The 25,406-nt window shown below is 32.8% G+C and overlaps 1 protein-coding gene across 1 annotated transcript in view; it reads left to right on the top strand.

The window, feature by feature from the left end:
• The window catches only part of LOC141547262 (transmembrane protease serine 11C-like), a 73,973-nt gene that overhangs the window by 33,336 nt on the left and 15,231 nt on the right, over positions 1 to 25,406 (top strand). Inside the window, exons 6-8 of the mRNA XM_074275744.1 lie at positions 10,352 to 10,390; positions 19,198 to 19,369; positions 22,497 to 22,756. Coding sequence (XP_074131845.1) covers positions 10,352 to 10,390; positions 19,198 to 19,369; positions 22,497 to 22,756 — 471 coding nt within the window. The remainder of the gene's footprint in view (positions 1 to 10,351; positions 10,391 to 19,197; positions 19,370 to 22,496; positions 22,757 to 25,406) is intronic.

Genomic DNA, 25,406 nt, shown 5'->3' with positions numbered 1-25,406 from the left:
ACAGAGTGAAAGAAAAGAGACAATAAAAGAAGCAGGGGAAAATACAGTTAGCAAAAGTGTGGGAAAATTGAAGCAAGTTTCTCTGATAAAAGCTTCATTTCTCAAACATAAAGAAGAGAACTGAGTCAAATATATGAAAACAAGAGCCATTCCCCAACTTATAAGCCATCAAAAGATAATAACAGTTTTCAGATGAAGTAATGTATAGCCATATGAAAAAATCTTCCTACACTATTAAGGAAATGTAAATTAAAACAATCCTGAAATACTATCACATAACTATTGGATTGGTTAATAGAACAGTAAAGGAAATGACAAATTTGGGGGAGATGTGGGCAAAATGAGATATTAACACACTGTTGACGGAGCTGTGAACTGATTCAGCCATTCTGTAAAGCAAATTGGATCTATGCCCAAGGGCTATAAAACCTCACATACCCTTTAACCCAGCAATACCATTACTACTTCCATATACCAAAAGACATTAAAAAAGAAAAAGAAAAATATCTACATGTACAAAAAGTATTTATAGCAGCTCTTATAGAAATTGAAGGGATGCCCATCAATTGGGTAATGGCTGAATCAATGATTATATGTAAATGTGATGGAATGCTATTGTATTTTATCATATAAATAAGAAATAAAGAGCAGAATGCTCTGAGAAAAACCTGGAAGCACTTCCATAAGTTGATGCAAAATGAAATGCACTATGTACAGAGTAACAACAATGTTGTAAGATGGTCAGCAGTGAATGGTCATCATAACTATTCTCAGAAATACAATGATTCAAAACAACTCTGAAGGATTTATGTTGAAAAATGTTATACTCAGAGAAAGAACTGATGATAATCTGAATGCAGGTTGAAGTATCTTTTTTTGCTTTCTTCATTTTTCTTGAGGGTTTTTTGTTTGTTTGGGGGTTTTTTTGCCTGTTTTCTTTCACAATGTGACTATTATGAAAATGATTTGCCTGACTATATATGTATAACCTATATTGAATTGTTTGCATTCTCAGTGAGGCAGGGTTGGAAAGAAAGGAAGGGAAAGAATCTAGAACTCAAAATTTTAAAAAGAAATGTTCAAAAAATGTTTTACATGTACCTGGGGGAAAATAAAATAATCATTTAAAAAATAAAATTAACTATAAACACAATAAAAATAAAATGTAGCTGAACTGGAAAAAATAGCCAGGTCATTAAAACTATGAGATAGTTCATCATATATTAAAGGATAATATCTGTAATTCATCTCCATCTCACAAAACTGCTCCAAAGATGAAGATATCAACCTCACTTTGATATAAAAGTCTTAGTGATGGTGCTGATTATTGTGTTATGTTTGCCATATCATCTAGAAAAATGTCAATAATTAATGCAGTTATTCCTTTAAGAATCACTTTCTATGTAGAAAAGATATACCAAGGGCTTGAAAGTATATAGAAAACAGTTTGAATAATATATAACTTTAAAAAGGTTACTTCACCTAACCTTCTCTGGGTTAAGCTCAATGTTCAAATTATAAAGAAGATGTTACAGTTGATACTAATGCTATGTTTCAAATATAAATATACCACATCTCCTCAACTAGGCTTATTACTTCTCAAAAAAAAAAACACATCCAGAAACAAAATCTGGCTCAATCTTCTGTCTTTCTAATTTCTGCCAATAATAAAAAATCTTGATGTATCTTCATCTCTTCCCTCTCTCTCTTTCTCTCCCAATTCCTACATCCAATCAAGCATTAAGACATCCTTGATTTCACTTTTCTCCTTTCCAGTCTCTTGCCTCCACCCTGTCACAGGCCCTTATTACCTATATTAGAACAATTGCAAAACCCTCCTAACTAGTTTTTCTTCATTCCAATTCATTCCATCCTTCACATCCTTGTCAAATTAGTCTAATTGATTCATATATCCGTTTATATTACCATTTATGTTATTTCTCTGGTCAAAATCTGGCTCCCAAATGCCAACTGAAAAATTTCAACTTGTTTGTATAGTATTTGAAGACCCCAAGAATTTTGTGCTACACTGTCTTTTCAGCATTATCACACTCTTCCCCTCTAGGAAGTCTACATTGAAACTCTAATGCCCTACTTGTTATCTCCTTTCTCTTTACTTACTTTACTTACCCCATGCTCTGTTCATCTCTAATGCCTGATAAATCTTTCCCTTTATCCAACCATCACTCTTATCCCTTTGTCTGTTGAAGTCCTAGGCATCCTTTGGAGACTAGTATAAATATAATTTCCTCCATGAAATTAACCCTCATTCCCATTTGGAAATGAACTTTCCTCTTGGACCTCATAGAGTATTTCATTTGAATCATTTGTGTGTTTATCTCATATTATTATATATCATAGCTTTCTTTCTATTTGTTATATTCCCATAAGAGCCGGTGAGTTTTATGAGAAAAGAGTGAGTTCTATGAGAAAAGAGCCCACATCTTATTTTTTTCTTTCCCCTCAACAGCTAGTACTTTGTGCTGAATATAATTAATACTGAATATTTATTAAATGGATAAAATATATATGAACTTGATTGAATCAGTGTCAAAAGTTTTAATTTTTTCCAGTAATAGAGAGGCATTTGTACTGATTTATAACCTTATCCCTTCATACTCATGACTAAAGGTACAGGTTAATGATTCATTTGACAGCATCAGACTAATACAGTCTTTTGCCATCAAATCTTTTCTCCAACTACTAGTATTTCTTTCCCCGAATCAACAGGCATTAGTGATTAATGAAAACAAAGCTGTGTAATACTAAAAAAAAAAGTTAATATTAAAATTGTTTTTATTTAGAAAGAAGAGAATAGATCTATATTCTGATACTGTTTTAATCTAGTCTGTTAAATATGGTTTCAATATTTTATTCTTCCTTCATTATTTATGTATTTTTAATCATATGCAACTTCCTCAAAAAATGTGAGGATTGAGCATCATATACAGTACTTAAAATACTTTATTAAACATATTTTATACTTTTATATTATATGTATTTTATTTATTTTATATTTATGTTATATATATATATATATATGGAGCATCTTGTAAAAAAAAAATTCCCATTATTAATGCAGATCTGCTACAATTCTGATCTAAGAATTATCTGAGAACAATTTGAAAAAAGTGAATTGTCCGAAAGGAAATAGCCAGCTTGCGATGAGGCAGGCTTTGAACCCAGGCCTTTCTGAATCAGAGGTTGGCTACTTCAGACTACCTCTTAAATACATCTTGTCAAAACAGAAATAGAAACCACTAGCAATGAAATTCTGGAAAATGTTTGGGTTAGAAACAATTTAGATGTACTGTGAGTCTTTTGGAATTGTCTTGGATTATTGTGTTGCTGAGAAGAGGTAAATCTGTCATAGCTGATCATCATACACTGTTCCTGTTATTGTTTAGAGGTAACTTTTTATCTTCTCATTTTACATATAAGAAAACTGAAGCCCACAGAGTTTATCCCCCATCCATAGTAACAACTATTGAATGGCAGATTCAGGATTTGAACCTTTGCCAGATGGAATAGTTTTACTTGTTCATTGGAAAAATCCTTAGCCCCCTAATCTTTAATAACTATGAAACTATTTTTGAGAACAAAATTATATTTGGGTGGACCAGGATTGTGGTTGAGTTAAGCCCCTATATTTAAGTCACTGTGGTCTCTGATTAGTCATTTGATTATGTTAAACCTCAATAAAAGCTCTTCCCCTATTACTAATTAGGATTATAATAATTGCTGTGGTTAAGCATTTCATCTCATTTACCTCCCAATCAATTCTTTTTAAAATCATAATTTTTTTTCAGTATAAAATGACAAAAACCAAAATGATTTCAAAAAGAAATATAACTGGAAGATACATACACACATATATACACATATGTGTATATTTACATGTGTGTATATACATATATACACATGTGTATATATGTGTGTACACATGTATACATATATATGAACATATGTTTCATGGAATGACCTATTCTCTCTCTCTTTCATATGTATATATATACATATACTATATGTATATACATATATACATATAGTATATGTATATATGTATCTGTAAAATTCTATTTCAGTACAAAATAACAAGGTACAAGGTATCCCAAAACTCTTAGTATATTTTAGCTTTAGTAGCTTTAAACTGTATCTTGCTCATGTACAGTTATCTTCCTCACCAGAATTCAAGGTACTTGAGAACAGAGATTTGTTTTCCTTTGTATCCAGAGTACTTAGGACAGAGATTGTGATATAGTATGTTCTTAATAAATGCTTATGGACTCTCTAATAAATTCACAGGTCAGTAAAAAAGAGGGAAAGGTTCAAAATTATTTTTCTCTCTTGTCCTTTGACATAATCTCCTTGGAGGCAAGATGAATGGGCTTAAGTGATGTGGAGAGAAAACTAAGCTTGAAGTCAGCAAGACCTGAATTTGAATCCTATCTCAATCACTTACTAACTATATTATTCTGGGTAAGTCATTTAACCTCTCTTAGCCTCAGTTTCTTCATCTGCAAGAGGGGAATAATAAAACACCCACCTCAGAAGGTTATGATCAGGATCAAATACATAAAGTGGTTTGCAAACTCTAAAACATAGTATAAATGCTATTTCATTTTAACTTTCTGTTTAGAAGATTCTACACACAGAAGGTGCTCAGTAAAATACTGCAAACCAATTTGGAGGGAAATTCATAAAGGTCCAAGCCTTTGCATCTGCACCTGGATTAGAAGGCAGAGACATGCTATTGAGCCAAGAAAAACAATAATATTGAAACCCTTCCTTCATTCTTTTTCTCCTTTGACTTAATTGTCTTCAACATTGGTAAAGGCTGTCTGACAAAGTCTTGAGCTAGGCAGAAATAGTATAAAGTCAACTTAAATGCCAAATAAAAGCATTTCTCCTTTTGACTTTACTATATATCATATCATACCATTGTGTAGCAAGGTGAAATTAGATTGATGGCATGATATTTCTGCAGGAGCAGTGGTTAAGGTGGAGCATTAATAACTTTTCATCAAAATATATTAGAAAGATCATTTGTTTCAGCACCGTCTTAAAATAATTTAGTATACATTTCCTACTGATCCCAAAACAAAATACAAAATGTCATGTATAACAAAAAATAGCTTCTGGAAGGTAACTATGAAAGATCAAACATGGAAATATACTAGCTTGCTGTATATCTGAGTCATGTCAACTCAGCTGCCTGAGTTGTTTTTTTTCTCTCTGTTCAGACAGGCTAGAGAGTTTTTTGGTGGAGAGTTCTTTTGTCTTCTTGTTTAGTTTTGCAACCTAAAGTAGGAGTGAGTAATTGATTAAAGTCTTTATACTATAATTAGCATGTAGAACTGGTTACTCCCTCCAAGATTTATTTCATCTGATTTTATGATACCAAAGATAACAATAAAAAATGAACCCACAATGACTTTTACAGTGTTTAATTTATAGGGCAACTTGTGATTTCTTTGTTGTAGGACATCTATTAAGTGCAAATGCTGTTGGAATTATGGATTTCTAAATCTCAGTAGAGAGAATAATGATGATTCATTTGCTCAGCTACTTACACTCTTTCCATTTATATAGAACAACTCTAAGACTATCACCCTAAAGCAGTCATGTCAAATAACTGTAATTTCACTTGGTGATATTCCCTGGAATAACTTCTCTCTCTATGAATTTCTAGACAATGTCAGACCAGATATTATATATAAAATATTTTGCAAAATTTGATTGTCTAAGTATAAGCTATTATTATTATCTTTAATAGTAGTTCTGGTTGTAACAATAATTAATAGCAATAACTTATTTACATTTATGGCTACAAAGCATTAAAAATAATTATCGCATTTGATATAATAGTTCTCTGAAGCAGATAGGATAGATCTTATTAGCCCATTATGCTAATGAGGGAAATGAAAATCATAGATGACATAACTTGTCTGTAGTTAGCATTTATGGCAAAGCCAAGTCTTGAACTCAGTTCTTCTGATTGTATCTCAATAAATTTCCATTAATCCTGAATGTTATGATAATGGAATACTCTTATTGACATCTGTAGAATGAAAGTTCCTTGAAAACAAGGTTTGCCTCATTTGGTTTTGTAGTATTAGCATTTTGCACATCTCCTTTCATATGTCAGTTATTTTTAATAAATACTAGTTGAGTTAATCAAATATTTTGATGACTTGACGGTTAATACAGCATTTACAGATTATCAGTTTTCATGGAATCATGGAATATATCTTCAAGATTATATAGTACATCTCTCTTATTTTAAAGAACTTGTTCATGTCTAATTTATTTTAAAGACTTATCTTAGAGACAGCTAACATAAGGACTACTACCAAGGCTTTAATAAAATCAGAAACATTCAAATAATCTTAAAATACTAAAGCTACCAACTATTACATATTTTAGTTATTATGAAACATATTCTCCTTTGGTATTGAAAAAATCAGTTTCTTTGAGTTTCCTCATTCTTTGGATTTTTGATTAATAAAGTATTGACTTAATTATAGGTATATATGTGTGTATGTATAATAAACTAGATAATGTTTAGAACTTTTTAGATGGAACAACAATATTTACCAGCTAATTGGATATGTGGGATGAGTGAGAGTAAAAACAGTTAAGGACAACACTAAGGTTCTTAACTTTGATTCAGTGATTCTGCCTTTAATAGATTTTGAAAAGTTTGGAAAAGTGGTAAATTTTCAGGGAAATGGAGCTCATTCTGTTTTGAGAGAGAATATGTGAAGTATGCTGGATATTCATCCAGACATGTTCAATAGACAGAATGTAATGTTGTCTATTGATTTTGATCTTTGCTCTAACAACCAGATAATCTGACTCTACCCAGATATTTGATTCAGGAAAAGTATTACTGCAAAATCACATGTCTTTTAACCTATTTTTTGTAATTTTACTCATAGCTTATACTGTTCTATATCTCCCAATGCTCTTCTCAAAGAAACATATAGTAACATATAGTCATAAAACTTTTATTATGATCCATAAAATATTTGGGTCTTTTTCCTTTCTTATTTTTGAACAAAATTAAATAAACATATCTTGTCATCCTCTTTATGATCTACCTTTGCAATAAAATTACAAAATTTGTGTCAATTAAAAAAACTTACTAGAATATACTTCAACATATACAATGTTCTTAAAATCCCACTATCACATGATTGAGATGTTATTAAAATCTGAAGAATGAATATTGATTTAAGATCTCATTAGCAGAGATCAGTACTTCTGGCACCAGTTCATATCACAAACCATCCTCTTTCATCATCTGTAATACTTTCTCACATATTTTTTAAATTGTATATAGAGATATATCTAATGAACTGGCATTTCTGGAAAGTATCGTATTATTTCAGATCTACCAATGCAACATATAAATTGTTAATTTGGTATTTCTCTCTCCCAACATCTCCATTTAAATACGATTGATTTTTTATTATTTTTATTATTTTAAATATACATCACTAATAATAAACTATAGCCTACTTACAGCTCTATTTTACCCTCTAAATTAACTCTGAAGAGACTGTGGTATTCTATGTTGCATACAGAATCACAGGGAGAATGTTAATATTAAAATGATGTGTTCTTGCATAAAGGAGGCGACTAGGACTATTAAAAATAGCATGTAATGTATAAAATGTGATCCATTCATTTCTCTTCCTATTGAGTTTAGGAAATTGTTTTTGTTCATCTATCATAATTGTCCCAAATACACATATTAACAAAATAATTCAATGGGCTACCCAACCAATTTATTGTTATAATTTGGACATGATAGTATTTTTTTAAAAGGATGAGTCCCCTTACCTCATTCAGGTTCTATTTCTGACCTAGAGCAGTTACCCCCTTTCTTAGGCAACCTGGTAGCTCCTTACTCCCAGAGAGATTATCATATTAATATACTTTAGCATTAATTAGTATTAGTGGACACATCTTTCTGTACTTCAGAACTTTAAAACTCAAGATATTTCCTTGCCTTAACCACCCTACTGGTTAAGATTATATGCATGTGCAATTATGTCCAGACCAAGCTGATTTTTTAGGCAATTCCTATATGCTAGTTATTATAGTCAGATCATTTCATTACTACTCATATTTTTCCTCTTACCTATTGTATTTTGTTTCTTATTCCCTGACCAAAATGATTTTTAATCTCTTGGTTTTCCTATGTGCATTGCCAAACTCATTACTTTTAATTGTTTCTTGATTTCATTAAGGGTGCCTTATATGTCCTAGAACTGGATGCAATCAAATAATATCTCTACAAAGAAAAACATCTAAAGAACTTCAACATTTTTAGGGAATTTCTGCTTAAACTCTGCTAAGGAAATTTTCCATGACAGTGGCAAACACAAAGACAGATAAATAGGTAGATAGATAGGCAGGCAGATGAAAAGAAGGAAGGAAGGAAGGAAGGAAGGAAGGAAGGAAGGAAGGAAGGAAGGAAGGAAGGAAGGAAGGAAGGAAGGAAGGAAGGAAGGAAGGAAGGAAGGAAGGAAGGAAGGAAGGAAGGAAGGAAGGAAGGAAGGAAGGAAGGAAGGAAGGAAGGAGGGAGGGACAGAGGGAGGGACAGAGGGAGGGACAGAGGGAGAGGGACAGAGGGAGAATGAGAGAGAGAGAAAGAGAGAGAAAAAGAAAGAAAGAGAAAGAGAGAGAGAGAAAAAGAGAGAAAGAAAGAAAGAAAAGAGAAAGAGAAAAAAGAGAGAAAGAGAGAAAGAAAGAGAGAGAGAGAAAGAGAGAGAAAGAAAGAGAAGGAAAGAAAGAAGGAAGGAAAGAAAGAAAGAGAAAAAGAGAGAAAGAAACAAAGAAACAAAGAAAAAACAAAAGAAGGATGTTAATTAGAGGTAGATTTTTAGATATCGAACTATATACATACATATATATGAAAATACCTCTACAGTTTAATCTATATTCATATGTGAACGATTTTGACTAATGCATAGGAGACATCTTTTTTGAGAAGAGCCTTTTTTTTAAATACAAAGTATAAACACATCAATATACTGTATTCACAATACTTTTCAGATAATTGTGTGACTGTGAAAATGTGGTCTACAGTACAGAATTGTTTGCAAAGCCTGCCTGCTGTTCTTTGTCTTAGAAATGGCATCAAAGTGTACCTAAACCATCTCAATATTTTATAGAACACAAAGAGTTAATAAATAATGATGTCTTCTTGGTCACTATTTATTGTAATTATGTCTGTGCCATTCTCTATTTTTTTTTTGGAATTTTAGGATTTTTTGAGATAGTTTAAAAATTAAATACATTGTTAATTATAATTAAATTTGTATTTCTTCTAATTCCAGTGTTAATTATTAATTAAATTTGTATTTCTTTAAGAGCAGATTTCTTTTCTATGTTTAGTCAAAGATGTTTTTCCCAACCTTTCTTGAGTACTAGTTCTACTTTCCTCATAAAACATAGCATAGATTGAGATAATAGAGTTAGAATATCCCAGGACAACAGAATCCTAGATTTAGAAATGGAAGGAACTTTCAAAATTATTAACCCCTCATTTTTCAGATGAGGAAACTGAGATAATACAGAGATTTTAAATGATATGTCCAAGGTCACATATGCAGTAAGCATTTGAGGTGATATTTGAAATCAAGTTTCCCTGACTCCCAAGTTCTGTTCCCTTTGATTTTTCTACCATCATTCATGATGAAAGCAAATTACATAAAAATATTGAGTAATCTGTTCTATTTCATATCCATTCACATCACAGAAGCCATACAATAAGAGATACTGTTAAGTCTGAAAGAAAACTCAAGGGATATCTTATTTTTAAAGTGTTACAAAAATTATAATTAATGTTGCATAAGAGGAATAATAAGAAGGATACTATGCCTGAATATAAATGTAATGAAGGAAAGTATTGTATAATAAATACTGGAAAGGAAAGCAAGAGTAATTATGTGGAGGACTAGATTCCAAAGGAGTAACATTATCTCTTTAGTCACTGTGTATAGGATCTTATATTTAGAGAAAAAAAAATAATATTTGTAAATGACCTGAAAACTTATAAATGGTGATTTTAATATCTTTTTTCCCCATCAAGCTTAGCAACATTGAGCAAATGGGATCTGGAAGAGATATCTTAGCTCAGGCTGCAAAATTCCCAACAAGTGAGCATCCCACCAGCAGCACAAGAAGAATATCTTAGAATCGCAGTCTTTCAGGGATAAAAGAATAAATTCAGGAATTTGGGGAGATTAGATAGGATAATGAATGTTTTGACCTAGTATTTCTATAGATGAGAGAAACCCTTGCAACTTTACTAATTTTTTCTTTTTTTTTTTTTCAGATATTGATATGGAGCCAGCAGAAAATCTTCTCAATATGTGTAAGTTTGATAATAAATGAATAATGTAATATAAAACCTAATTTCCTGAAGACCAAAGGATCTATAGTCTGGGAATCAAGTGCTATGTCACACAGATGTTATATTGATAGACTTGCTTTTAAGTCTATCCTATCTAGTGGAATTGTATCCTATCTAGTGTAAAAACTATCTAAAGGCAGAGTATTTTTGCATTTGGATAATTTTAAGATGAGAAATTGGCATTTAAGAAAGCAAAACTAGGTGGAATAATTTGGAGGGTAAGACTATAAGAAGGTATCAATACATCACTACTAGCTTCTCCTGATAATATTCAAGTCCTAAATGTTTCAAATGTTGAGAAACAAACATAAAGACATATACATGCACACACATACACACATGCAGGCATCTAGGTAAGTAGCTAAAATATCATCCTTACTCTTCCACCAGCAGTCTTCTCTTGGGAAATCTTTTCCACAGAGTTCTCTCTTCTAGAGGAGTAAGCCACCGAGAGAAAAAAAAATCCTCAATCCTTAGAAAACTGACTGGACAATGCTACTTGTTGAGGACAATCAACCCTCAAAGCCAGGAGACATAGACCCAGAAGCTTAGTCTTTAAAATAAGCACAGCCACCACCACTAAAACATTCAATTCAGGAGCCAGAGAAGATACTAGCTTTGTATTTCTTTAGGCTTTGGAAGAACTTTTTTTTAGTATGGGTTACTGAAATCCTGTCAGGCAAATCTGAAAGACTATGGAGAAAGGCAGAAGTACTTCAAGAGTAGAGACATAATTTATTAAAAAGGGAAGAAAATGAATTTAACTGCAGATTAGGGAGCTTGGTTTCAATGCCTAACAAGATTCTGAGACACTAAAAAGATAGCTAACATTTAGAAAAAGAAGCAGTAATTTGCAAGAACAATTCATAGCAAAATAACCTTATATCTACTTTTTGACAGAATTACTAAGGAAGATCGGGAGAATTAGGGTTTTCTAGGGCCAACTTTGTAGCAAGAATACCCTAGAAATCTGTTTGGTCCGGAACTTTTAATATTTTATCACTGATTTGGATAATGGCATAAATGACATGCTCATCAAATTTACAGATAACACAAAGGTAAAGTAGGTAGCTACTACATTGGTAAACATAGTCAGGAACCAAAAATATCTTGGTGGATCAGAGATCAAAATTGTATGCAATAAATTAAATTCAATAGGAATAAATGTAAAGTTTCACACCTAAGTCCAAAAAATTAACTTCACAAACATAAGATGGGAAAAGCATGATTAAACAAATAAGGTTCTTTTTTTCTGAAAAAGATCTGAAGATTTTAGGCAACTACATATTCAGTATGAGTCAAAATTGTTATATAGCAACCAAAAAAAAAGCAATTCTGACCTTAGATGATATCAAGAAAAATATTGTACTCTGGGCCTGGTCAGACAGTATCTAAATAATTATGCTCAGTTCTGAGCCTGATGATTTAATCAGGCTATTAATATCTATAAACTTGAGAGATTCCAGATGAGGGCAATAAGAATGGTAATGCTTTGAATTAAAATCAGAAATGGATTAGCAGGGGATATTTAGCTTACAGAAGAGTAAAGTGCAATCAGTAAGAGAATCAGGATACAATATTTGGGTTCAAGGACTCAAAGAGTTATCTAGAGAATCAGTTTTATTCTGATTTATCCACAAGGACAGAAGCAGAAATCATACAAAAGTAAATTTAGGTATAATAGGAAAAACCCCAAAGAACCATAGATTCTTGCTTAGAATAAACCTTAATGATTATTAAGTTGAAACCCTTCATTTACGAGATAAAGAAACTAAAGCAGAGAGATAAAGCAGAGAGATTGTTTACCAGAGCAATAGGTGTCTGTGGACAGATTTGACACAAGTCTTCCTGGCTACATGTTCAGATCTCTATCAAGTATATAATGCTGTCTTTAATTTTTTAAATAAAGCTAGTTATCTTTTAGGTAAATTATGAATAGGATATGACTAAATTAATCAGAAAGTCAAAAAAAGACTAAATGTAAAAAGGAAAATATATATGTCATATCTATTTCAACATCTATACAGAGAGATCAAGAAAAAGAGAGCAGCTCAAAACTTTCTCAATGACATATTTTGTACTCTCCATCATAGTAGGAAAGTAATCCATTATAGATATATTTATAGATACATATACAAGTGCACATATATGCATATATATATATATAGTATACATGTATATGGATATTACATGTATGTGCATGTGTACATGTGTATATACATATATGTGTCCTTTTTTTTTAATTGAAGTGTCTATAATTTTTACTATTCCTGAAAAAATATAAACATAGCAATTATATAAGTGCACTTAGGGTTTATTTCATCTCCTGAACTACATCTTCAAGTGTTTTTTTTTTAATTTATTGTTACAATCTAACATTCATTCTTTTTAAATTTTGAAATTAAAATTCTCTTCCTCCCTCCCATACCTTTCTCCACCCAATGAAAAGGCAATTATACATGTGAAATCATGCAAAAATATTTCTATATTAGCCATATTTTTAAAAGCAAGAAAAAAAATCAAGTGAAAAAAATATACTTTAATTTACATTGAGTTCATCAGTTTTCTCTCTCTAAAGATATATAATATAGCATTCTTTCATCATGAATCCTTTGGAATGGGATCATTTTATTGATCAGAGTAGTCAAGTCTTTCACTGCTAATCATCATTACAACATTGTTGTTACTGTGCCCAGTAATATCCTGATTTTTCTCACCTCACTTTGATAAATCAGTTCATATAGGTTTTATCATGTTTTTCTGAAACTACCTGCCTCATCATTTCTCACAGCACAATAGTATTCTATCACAATCTTACATGACATCTTGAGTTCAGCCTTTTCCCAATTGATAAGCATCCCCTCTATGACCAATCCTTTGCTACCACAAAAATAATTGCTATAAATATTTTGTATATATAGGTCCCCTTTTGATTTCTTCGATATCTTTCAGATACAAAGTGGTAGTATCACTGAGTCAAAGGATATGCATAGTTTGATAGCCTCTGGGCCTAGTTCTGATTTCCATAATGGTTGGACCAATTCATTACTCCATCACCAATTTGTTAGTGTACTTTTTTTCCCCTCATGTCCCCCAACAGTTGTCATTTTTGATAGGTATAAAATGGCACCTCAGAGTTATTCTAATTTTCCTTTCTTTATTCAATGATTCAGAACACTTTTTATAAGACTCTTGATAGCTTTGATTTCTTCCTTTGAAGACTATGTCCTAAGACCATTTATGAATTGGCAAATGGCTCTTATTTTTATAAATTAAACTCAGTTCTACTTTCAGTACATATTTGAGAAATGAGGTTTTTATCAGAGAATCTTGCTGTAAATTTTTTTTTACTATTACTTCATTGTCTATAGTATCTTTGAGCAAAATGCTGTTTCCCCATTATCTATTTTAATTAAGTCTATTTTTCACTTTTGTTTTGTCTGAGATCATGATTATCACTCCTATGTTTTTTTTAGTTCAGCTGAAGCATATAGATGCTGCTCCAATTATTTTAACTCTACGTATATGTCTTTCTCTTCCAAGTGTATTTCTTATAACAACATATTGTTGGATTCTGTTTTTTAATTCATTCTTCTATCTGCTTCTGTTTTGTGAGTCAGTTCATTCCATTCACATTCACAATTATGATTATAATTGTGTATTTCCAATCATTCTATTTACCTCTGTTTATCCTCTCTCTCTTTTTATGCTGTCCCTCCTCAAAAATCTATTTTGCTCCTGACCACTGCTTCCTTTAATCTAGCCTTTCCTTTTATTATTCTCTCCTTCTCTCATCCCATTCCCCTCCTATTCCCTTACTGAATAAGTTGTATTTCTATAAACAATTAGGTATACAGATATAATCTTCCCTCTTTGAACCAATTCTAATGAAAGGAATTTATCACCACCACATATTTTTTATCTCCAATATAAATACTATTTCTTGCATACCTCTTTTTTATACAAAAAAAAAAAAAAATTCTCCATTCTACCTCTTCCTTGCCCCATCTCTCAGTCAATCCTCCTTTAACACCATTTCATTTTTCTTTCTTTTTGGGAGTGGGGAGGAGATCATTTTAATCAACTTATCCACAAGCTCTCTCTCTCTATAAACTTCTTTATCCTAATAAAGATAATATTTGGAAACTGCATGATTCCCCATAATCAAATGTAAATAGTTTAACTTTATTGAGATTTTTAAGATTACTCTTTTATCTTACCTTTTGCAGTTTACCTTTTAATTCTTCTTTTAAATTTGCCATTTGAATATCAAATTTTTCTATTCAGTTTTATCTTTTCATCAGGAATGCTGAAAGCCCTCTATTTCATTAAATATCCATTTTCTTCCTGAAGAATTATATTCATTTTTGCTGAAGGTGATTCTTGATTGTAATCATAGCTCATTTGCCTTCTGGAATATCATATTTCAAGTACTCCATGTCATTGAATCCTGTGTGATCCTGATTGTAGCTCCACAATATTTGAATTGCTTCTTTAAGACTGCTTGAAGTATTTTTCTCTTTGTCATGAAAACTCTGAAATTTGATTATAACATTCTTGGGAGTTTTCATTTGGAGAGCTCTTTCAAGATGGAAATGGTATATTCTTTTAATTTTTATTTTATCTTCTGACTTCAATATATCAGGATACTTTTGATGGGGTCAAGGTAGCAATTCCTATTTCAAATTAAATAAGTGACAAATTCACAATGGCCAATCTCTTTGGCAAAAGGTAAATTTATTTAGGGGAATAGGCTACAGATAAAATGAAGGGATACAAGAGACACCAAAAACAGCAAATATGAACTAGATTTGGGAGATAGACTAAGCAGTTAGCTTATAGTAAGGAGAAAAATTCCATTAGAGGGAAGGCACTGAGAAGAGAAAGTAACCTCATAGTGGGGGGCGGAGGGGTTAATCCTGAAAAGAACTTAGCAAAGATTTTCATCATAACCAGATCTTTTATAGGGGAAATATAGCCTTAGAGATTTCCCAGGCATAAAGGCTTGAACTCAGGAGAGTCAAAGAGCTAGATGGAATGCACCTGGCAACCTAGGTCCCAGACTTGTCTAAAAATATGTCAATAAAGATAGTCTAAGAAAGCTAACTTCTTTGTATGCAATAAGGTTGATAGAATTTACATTAGGATTGTCTCCACTTATGGTAATAAGACAGCCTGAGAAAGCTAAGTTCCCATCAAGGCTGTCTCAAAGGTTGTTGTGATTGTCTTTAAAGATGCTAACTAGATTGAAGACAGAATGGATGAATTAATAATAGATTCTAACTTCCCATCCTTAAACAGGATAAGCTGGGAATTTGCTATATCTGGTAATAGCCATTTGGGTTTCTTTCTGACAGAGAGAGTATGTCACATCACTTTTCCTTAATAGTTTCTTGAGATATTTGAGATATATGCTTTCATGTCTCTCAGGTAGTCCAATAATTCCTAAACTTTCTATCCTTTCAGATCAACTTAATTTTTTTGCGGCTTTGCTTATAGTTGTTTTCACATAGTTATCTTGAGTATATGTCTTTGTCTTCTTTGCCACTGTAGGAACTCTTTATGATCAAATTATGTTTTGTTGTTATAGATTACTCATTTTTTCAGCCTGTCTTGATTTTGAACTTTATGTTAAATTTGGGCTCTGTTCAACTGGTTGGGAAGGCAATGTCCCAAGCTCAAGTTTTTTTGTGCTACTGTTTTCAGAGCTAGTTCTGGGGGGTCTGCAAGTTTTTGGTGCTCCTAAGGGGGTGTGATTCTGGCAAAGATATAATCACTGCTCTCTTGGTCTGCATTTTGGTCTTTAATCAGGAAGGATTTCTTACAGCTAGCAGCTCTAACACTTTCTGGGCCTTAGAACTGTGAACAAGTCTTTGTTCTCTTGTGATTAGCCTTCAGCACTCTTTTCCTAAAACTGTGACCCAGAACTGCCTTTGGGCAATAGAGTTACCAACCAGTGCCAACAAAGGGTTCCTTATAATCTCTTTCTGACCAGTTGTTTGACTCCCTTTCTATTTCTGTCTGCTGACTTCACATGTGTGAGATGGATAGGTCTCTATCTCAGGGTCTCAAACTTTTCCTACCCACCTCCTAAGTCTTCTTAAGCCAGCAAAATGCCTCATGCTGACCTTTTGTTGACTCTGCCACTCAAAATTTTTATTTGAAGCATTATTTTAAAGTTGCTTGGAGAATATTGAGAGAGTTCAGTTGGGCTGCCTATAATCCGCCATCTTTCCTCTCATATATGTCCTTTCAAATGATGATGTTGTGACAACTAACATGCTTCTAAAGCATCTAAATTAAGGGAGACTTAGAAAATATTCTAAGGGCAATTGCAGGTGCCATAGAAATGGCACTCAGTTCCTGGTAGCAATTCACCTTAAGAAATAAATGTAATAAAAGAAGGTTCAGAAGAAATGTATTGACAATAACAAAAAAGATTAATAGACAGAACAGAGATGAGTAAAAGAAGAATGCAGTTCAAGGCTGATCCAAGGAAATTAATCATCTCAGAGCTCTTGAGCAAGGGAGAAACCAGGAAGTGGGGTTGCCTAAGGTTGTTCCTCCTAGCAGAGAAGTAGCTTTATTTTTATGGTCTCCCTACAAAAAGTTGAACAAAAGCCAATTTCCTTTAGGGATTGTCCAAACAAGGGAGGAGATAGGGAGGAACCAAAATTAAACCAAGGAGCTTGGTATTAGGTTTTGTAAGCATCAATGATAAAGGAGTGGAAGAGGGGGATAATCATTGAGTCAAAGGAGAAAATCTTGTCCCTCAAAATGAGCAACTAAAACTAGGCTTCAGTTGTAAAATTCCAACATACAAGCCCTCTTTCAAATCTTAGATGTAGATTATAGTATTATAGAATTATAATTAGTAGATTATATATCTACTATATATATATATACAAATAATAGTATATAAAATAGCATAGTATAATAAGTAGATTATAGTATTAAATGTAATCAAAAGGAGAAAGATAGAAACCTAATTATATCAGAGTAAAACAAGAGGATTAGATGAAAATCTTGAAAAAATGTTATATTCTGCAGCCTATTACTCTTGCCCAGCCCGACATAAAGAAACATACCTGTGGATACATTACAAAAGTATGTAGCTATGTATAGTTAAAATATTGCTCTACAAAAACAAGCCATCACCTAAAATTACCTCAAGGTTAGCCCAAAAACACATCCCTAGAGATATAAATGCCACTTCCTACATTTTTATTTTAAATCTGATTTACCTTCCATTAATAGTTTGAAACCAGTAGTCCCAGACTCTTTTAACTGGAGATGTGATGGGTTCTACATTGTACTTTAAATTCAATTATTATTGATAATAGCTAGTATTGATAGAGCACATTAAATAAATCATCTTATTTGATCATCATGACCACCTCTGAGGCTGTTTTCTCATAATCCCCACTTTACAGATAAAGAAACTGAGACTAAAGGAAGATAAGTGACTTGCCCAGGCTCACACAGATAATAATTATCTGATTCAGAATTCAAACTCAGATCTTCTTGTATCTAAATCTAGCACTTCCCTACATTACTCTGCCCAGTCACTCCATGGCTATCTGGTTACTTCATATTACTGATGACTATCACCAATAAATGATAGCTTTATAGTATCCAAAATAGATTAGGTTATATAGAGGAGGTAATTAAATAGATTAAAAGAAAAAGAGAGCTACCTTATCTTTCCCATTACAGCAGAGAGAGCTTAATGCTGTCAAACTTGAAATCATGCCTCTTGGGACCAAATTAAGCCAATCAAGCCCAACCTTGAGGCAAAGATAAATTCAATTTTGAAAATGGGGTTTCTGAAAGCATTTTCTTAGTTATATCTTTTAAAGCTGATTTAAATTTTCTTAAATTCTGTTTTGTAAAGTGAGTATCTAGGCAACTAAGCATTGCCGCCTTCTTAATCGTTTCTCTTATGTTGTTCACACTTCATTTTCAAATAGTTCAAGGACAACAGGGAGGGGATGCCATGACACACAAGTGAAGTGGATTTAAGGGAGGGTTGGGCAAGGTCACCAGCTTCACTTTCTCCACTAGAGACAGCTGGGTCCAATGGCCATGATCAGGACAACTGGAAATGGCCCTGGATGCAGCAGGAGACTGGAGCTTTTTAAGCTAAGGTTTCAAATTGACTAAGGCAGCACCCTTTCAGTGACTAAGGCTAGATAGGAACTGAGGCAAAAAAAAAAAATGACTTCTTTCATCTAATCCAAAAAGTAAATAAATAAATCTGGGGAGTGTTCCTGACCAAAAAAGAAATGATTGCTATTTACATTCCCTTTGAGTCGATCAGGACTCAGTGACCAAGTTGGGGTTTGACTTAGACCTATTGCTGACCAATCAAAGAGACTCAGAGACTTCTTATGGCTCATATAAGCAAAAGGAATCCATAGAAGTAAAACTTCATTTATGTGAAATTACTTCTGATTATATCATCCCATATCTTATCCACCCCTTAACCTGATTTGCTGTGAAGCTACATTCCCAAAATAGAAACAAATTTTGTTCTTTTTTTGTTAAATAAAAATGAATGAACTTGAATTATTGGAAAATCCCAAGTCTGAAATAAGCATAACTAACCTCCGCAAGACTTTTGACGTTTCATCAGCCGTTTAAGGAACAGATTTCACTGTAAATGGTTTAATATAATAATACAAGCATATACCAATACATTATATCTATTGGGAGAAATTTGCTTCTGTCTTCAAATGTAAACAAGCTTATTTACCTCATTTGAACAGGTTGTGGAAGACGAAAAATGAAGTCTCCTGGCAACAAAGTAACTGGAGGCTTGGATAGTGTAGAAGGGGAATGGCCCTGGCAAGCCAGCCTGCAACAGAATAATATTCACAGATGTGGAGCCACTCTAATTAGTAACAACTGGCTTCTCACTGCTGCACACTGCTTTGTAAAGTAAGTATGAGCTGTTATAAAGACTCTAAAACCATTCAAGGTACACAAGCCATGGTACATAAGTTCGAAGATACTATGATACTACAGATAGGTCTAGTCTCCAGGGGTCTATTCATTCATCTCACAAGCACTTACTCAGTAACTATTAAGTACTAAGAGCTGTGATTTCCAGAAGGGAGAGGATGGGGATGGGGAGGAGATCAGAATAGGGACCATGTTAGAAGCAGCACTGAAGCAGAACTTTGAAGAAAACTAGGGATTCTACAGGGCAGACATGAGCAGGGATTCCTTTCTAGGCAGAGAAAAAATAGCCTGTATTCAGACACAGAGAAAGGAAATAGGATGACAAGAATGGAGAATAGCAAGTAGACCAGTTTAGCTGAAACATGGAGTAACTGAAGGAAAAGAAGTTTGGAAACTATGAACGTAGATGCCAACAGAGGAATTTTTTTTAATTTTATTATTGATATAATTGAGAGATACTAGAACTTTTTGGTCAGGGAATTGACATGATAAAATATCAAGACATTAACTTGGTTTCTGTAAAGAGGATCATTTGGAAGGGAAAAGGTGGGAGATCAATCAGGATGTAATTACAATAATCCAGAAAAGAGAAATAAGGGCCTGACCTAGAGTAGTGACAATGAGTAGAGAAAAAGAAATGGATTTGAAAAGTACTAAAGAGTTAGAATTAAGATTTAGCAACTGGTTAGATAGATACAAATGAGGGGAAAGGAAGAGCCAAAGGTTAAGTCCAAGATAATTAACCTTGGAGACTGAAAAGATGGTAGTGCCCTCAACAGAAAAAAGAAAATTAGGAAGAGGGAGTGATTTGGGAAGATAATAATGTTCTTTCTTGGATATGTTGAGTCTGAGATGACTACAAGACATCCAGTTGGACAATAGGTGATTAGTGAAGTGGAACCAGAGCGGAACAGGTGAAGCAGGTCTAGCAACTTATCTAAAGTAGCATCAGAAGATCAGCACATACTTCTAAGGGAAAATGGGGAAAAGCCTGGTTCATTTCTGAAGGAGATATGAAAAAGACCAAGCTGCATTATATACATACATACATACATATGTGTGTGTGTGGTGTGTATGTGTGTATATGTGTGTTTATGTGTGTTTATATATATATACACACAACTTAGATTTCTTTTGTGTTTTGTAGCTTATGTGGTCTTACAGAAAGAATTTAGAACTGAAAGAAGGCCCTTCATTTTACACTTGAGAAAACCAGGGCTTAGAGAAGTAGCGATTTAAGATCACTCAAGTAATAAGTGGCCAAACCTGGATTCAAATCCAGGTTTTTCAGATGCCAAGGACAGGGATTCCCTCTCCTAACTCCAACTTGAAACTGAGTATTTCTTTCCACAACTCCACACTAAATTCTGAATACTGAGCTTATTTGCTCAAGAGTTGAGTAACTATTTTCAAAATAGAGTAAGAAGTTATACTGTAGTGTTGCTTTTTAAACTTTTACAATTTTTATTTTTTCCTTATTTTTTAAGTTTTACATTTAATGGTTCTATGATGATTTTTATAGATTTGAGCTTTCATTCATAAGTTAAAAAATTTTTCTTAGGAAATAGAAGTATAAAATGATAGAGTAGAACAGATATTTAATCCAACCACATGGTTTTTTTAGATGAGGAATCAAAGAGATTAAGTGACTTGCCCAAAGTCACTTTTCTACTAAGAGAATTAAGATTTGAGGTCAAATCTAGTATTCTCTCAATTATATCACATATTCAGTTCCTTTCTTACTATATCTTATGCATAATTGTTATTTTCTATTACCTGTAATCACTAGAGGAATTTAAGAATTTTAACTGTTTGTATAGTTTATTTTAAAGGCAAATTATAAAATTATCATTTTTTCACTTAGCAAGGATCAATAGAGCATTATCCCCCTCACATATCACTTTCTCTCTCTGAAAAAAAAAATTACAAATAAAAACAAAAACCTTTTAAGAAATATGTATAGACAAGAAAACCAATTTCAATACTGGCGCATCCAAAAATATATACTATTAATTTTCAATTAAGTCCATCATCTGTCAAGAATTATATAATGTGTTATACCATTGTTCCTCTGGAATCATGGTTGGTTATTTTATTGAACAGCATTTTTAAGTTTTCACAATTCTTTGTCTCGACAATGTTTTTATAAATTGTTCTCCTGGTTCTGCCTCACTTCACTCTAAATCAGTCTATACAAGAATTCTCGGATTTCACTGAAACCCTTCATTTTACCATTTTATAGCATAATAGTATTTCATTTATTCTGATGATCTACTTAATCATTCTCTAATTATTGAGCATCTCCTTAGTTTCCAGTTCTTTGCCAATGCAATACGATTGCTTGCCTTCTTTCTTTGAGTTTTTCAGAGTATAGAACCAGTAGTGACATTACCAAATCAGATTCAAGTCAATAATCATATATTAAGTGCTTACCTTGTACCAGACACTGTACTGGGGATACAAATAAAAGCAAAAAAAAAGTTATGTCCATCAAGAAGCTTATATTCTTATGAAAGAAGACACATAAAAGAGAACTGACAGGAGAAGGGGAAAATATGCCCTCTTGGCAACATGACAAAGTCCAGAGACAAAAGCATGGTTGTGTTGGGCACAGTTCCAAACTGCTTTCCAGAATTACTAGACCAATTCATCAATCCATCAACCAAGTACATTAATATGCCTATTTTCCCCATGTTGTTAGTTTCCAACATTTGTCATTTTTGTTTTTTGTAAATTTGACAATCCTAAGAGTATGAGATGGTACCTCAGAATTTATTTAATTTGTATATTTCTAATTATTTTTGATTTGTGGAATTTATTGTGTAGCTATTGATAGTTTGGATTACTTCTTTAGAAAAATGCCTCTTCATATCATTTGACCATTTATCAGTTTGGAGAATGATTATTTTTATAAATTTGAATCAATTAATTGCTCATAAAGCTTGAAAATGAGACGCTTATCTGAGAAAAGCAAGACTTTCTTACCCCAGTAACTATGGCCTTTGAATTTATATAAAACGATTTACTGTTCAATATAGTTTACTTCTGGGTTTATAATTTTTAAAAGTAGTCCATCTTTTTGGTATTTTTATTATTGTTTTAGTGCCAAAGATCCTCAAGAATGGAGTGTGACCTTTGGATTCCTTTTAAGTGAGCCAAAACAGAAGCGAAGTGTGAAAAACATTATCGTTCATGAAAAGTATGAATATCCAGGTCATGACCATGACATCGCCATTATAAATCTATCCAAACCAGTACTATATGAAACCAATATTCGAAAAGTTTGTCTTCCAGAAGAAAATTACAATTTTCCTCCAGATTCTGATGTGGTAGTCACAGGATGGGGATCATTAAAATCTGATGGTAAGTTCTTTAGTGCTCCTTCTATTTCATAGTAGCTCTAAACAAGATTTTTAAATGATGTGTTTGGGTTCACAGCACCTGAGCCAAGTGATACCACCTTACACATCCCTTGAATAGATTTAATGTGATTCCATCAAAATGGGTGTTGCCTAAAATGAAGATGATTACAACATATCCACATTTTACACCCTCTATAAATTTTATCCATGCCTCAGATGAAGCCAAAAAAAAATTTTTTAATGTACCTTTGCTGCCAGGTATCTGCTGAGTTCTGATTGAACCTGTAGAATTTCTACCTCTGCACTTTGTCCACTTTTCTCTTTATGCTTTGCTTCTATTTCCAGGTTTCTGTGTGTGGAAAGAAAAAAAAAAGCTTCCAAAAGGCTGAGTCCAATAAGTCATATTTTCCAGATTTTCAAGGTTGCATAATTTTTAACTAGATCTCTATAACAAAGAAACTGTTTCTATAGCTGCTTTTCCTAAGAAAAATGCTTTGAATTAGGAAAGTTGGTGTTTTAGTCTACAATCCTTTCCCTGAATTTCTTTTCTTGCTTCCAAGGGGCCAGCTTGGAGCTACTGTTGGAACAGCTAGCACTATGTAGGAAAAAATTCTTATCCATATTATACCTCCTTTTTTCATTACTCAAAATAAAATCTGGCAGCCTCATGGCTAATAATAATATATGTAATATGTGATATATAATATATAATCACAATATATAATATATATTAATAATAATAATAATAATTCTTGATAAAATAGTACTGTCTTATAATATTACCCCTCCTGGGATCATGTCTCACCTGAAAGAATGAGTCTAAGGCACCTTGACTAGTAGGAAAGCTATTTTTCAGCAAAATTCCCTCTGGATAGTTTTTCTCAAATTACAGGATACTTGAATTACCTACATGTGAAGCTAGCCTTTAAATGTTCTATCTTCACTCAAAAGCTCTAACACAAGGAACTAAAAGAAAAAAAGATTCCAGGTATAGTAGAAAGAGCCCTGTATGAGGAGTCAAGACACCTGAAATCTAGACTTGGCTACAGCAATATTTCTGCCAGTGGTTCTACTGTTCTTCCAGTATTCCATTTTCAGACTTGATGTTAAATGTAAGTCTTCCCTCTCATTTATATTTGATCATTTACCAAATTTACTATGACTCATACCACTGGAAAATTTCTGGCATCTATCCTCTTTTCTCTCCTCTTAGCACAAGCACCCTAGTGTATAGTCTTATCCCTGGGTATCTGACCTGTTGTCAGATTCCTAGCAAGTCTTTCCATACTGTCAACCTTATAATCCATAATATTGCCGTATGTTTGATCATAATTACAGCCATAATCCACTTAGATATGCATAAATCTTCACAAGTTTCTACTCCAATGTTTCATTGAAGTGTGTATGAATGACAATAGATTTTCAAAGACTACTCCAGCACAGTTTAGTTTGTTTAGAAACCTAATGCCTATATTTTATGAATACTTTCTTGAAGAAAATTGTAATATGTTGGACATAAGAAATATCAAATAGCATCAGATTATACATACACACATGCACACGCACATACACATGCACATAATTATTTGATTCTATGATTTGGAGGAAGGATGATCTAGAACCACTTAACTACTTAGTGGCAAACCATTTAACCACTCAGGCCCTAGGATTGTCTTTAAGGGTAAGCATTGGAGTTGGAGTCAGGAAAACCATAGTTCAAATCTTGCTTTGGACATAGTCCAGGCAAGTCACTTAACTGCTCTGTACCCTGGTCGATTTTCTAAGATTTAGGCACTAGAACTCGGAGTTAGGAAAACCTGTTAAGGACCACCTTTTCCTTCTGGAAACTTGTATTAAAGTCCCTAAGACTAGTCCCTCCTCCAGTAAAATTCCTTTGTATTTTATATGTATATATATATATATATATATATATATATATATATATATATATATATATATATACACACACTTTAGAGTCACATGTGTGCATGTGTTTTTTCTCCAGATAAAATAAGAGTTCCTTAAGGAATGAATGTTTAATTTTTGTCTTTGTATCTTCAGCAACTAGTTTGCTACCTATCACATAGTTGGCACTTAAAAATTATTCATTCAACAAATAAATGCTGGACATATATAGGATGTGCCAAGTATTACACTAGGTTCCAAGAATGCAAAAGCAAAATTAAAACACTGTCTGACCTTAAGGAGCATATATTCTACTTAATTAAAAAACAAAACAAAACAAGAACACTGATAATTAAATACAAAACAAATACAGAAGGGACAGCTAGGTAGTACAGGGGATAGAGCATCTGTTCTGAAGTCAGAAGGATTTGAGTTCAGGCCCAGCTTCAAACATTTCATATTTACTAGCTGTGTGACTCTGCCAAGTCTTTTAAACTCTATTGCCTCCTATACATGTATATATATATGTGTGTGTGTGTGTGTGTGTGTGTGTGTGTGTGTGTGTGTGTATATATATATATATATATATATATATATATATACACACACACAGAGAGAGAGAGAGAGAAGAGACAAACACAGAGACAGCCAGAGACAGAGTCAGAGAGAGCAAGAATAATTTTCATATAGAAAAGTACTAATAAATGAGAGAATAAGCCTAAGTCCAATATACGAGGTGGCAGTGG

Source organism: Sminthopsis crassicaudata, chromosome 6, assembly GCF_048593235.1.
Source record: "Sminthopsis crassicaudata isolate SCR6 chromosome 6, ASM4859323v1, whole genome shotgun sequence".
In the NCBI taxonomy this organism is placed as follows: domain Eukaryota; kingdom Metazoa; phylum Chordata; class Mammalia; order Dasyuromorphia; family Dasyuridae; genus Sminthopsis; species Sminthopsis crassicaudata.
This window is presented reverse-complemented; position numbering and strand designations above follow the sequence as displayed.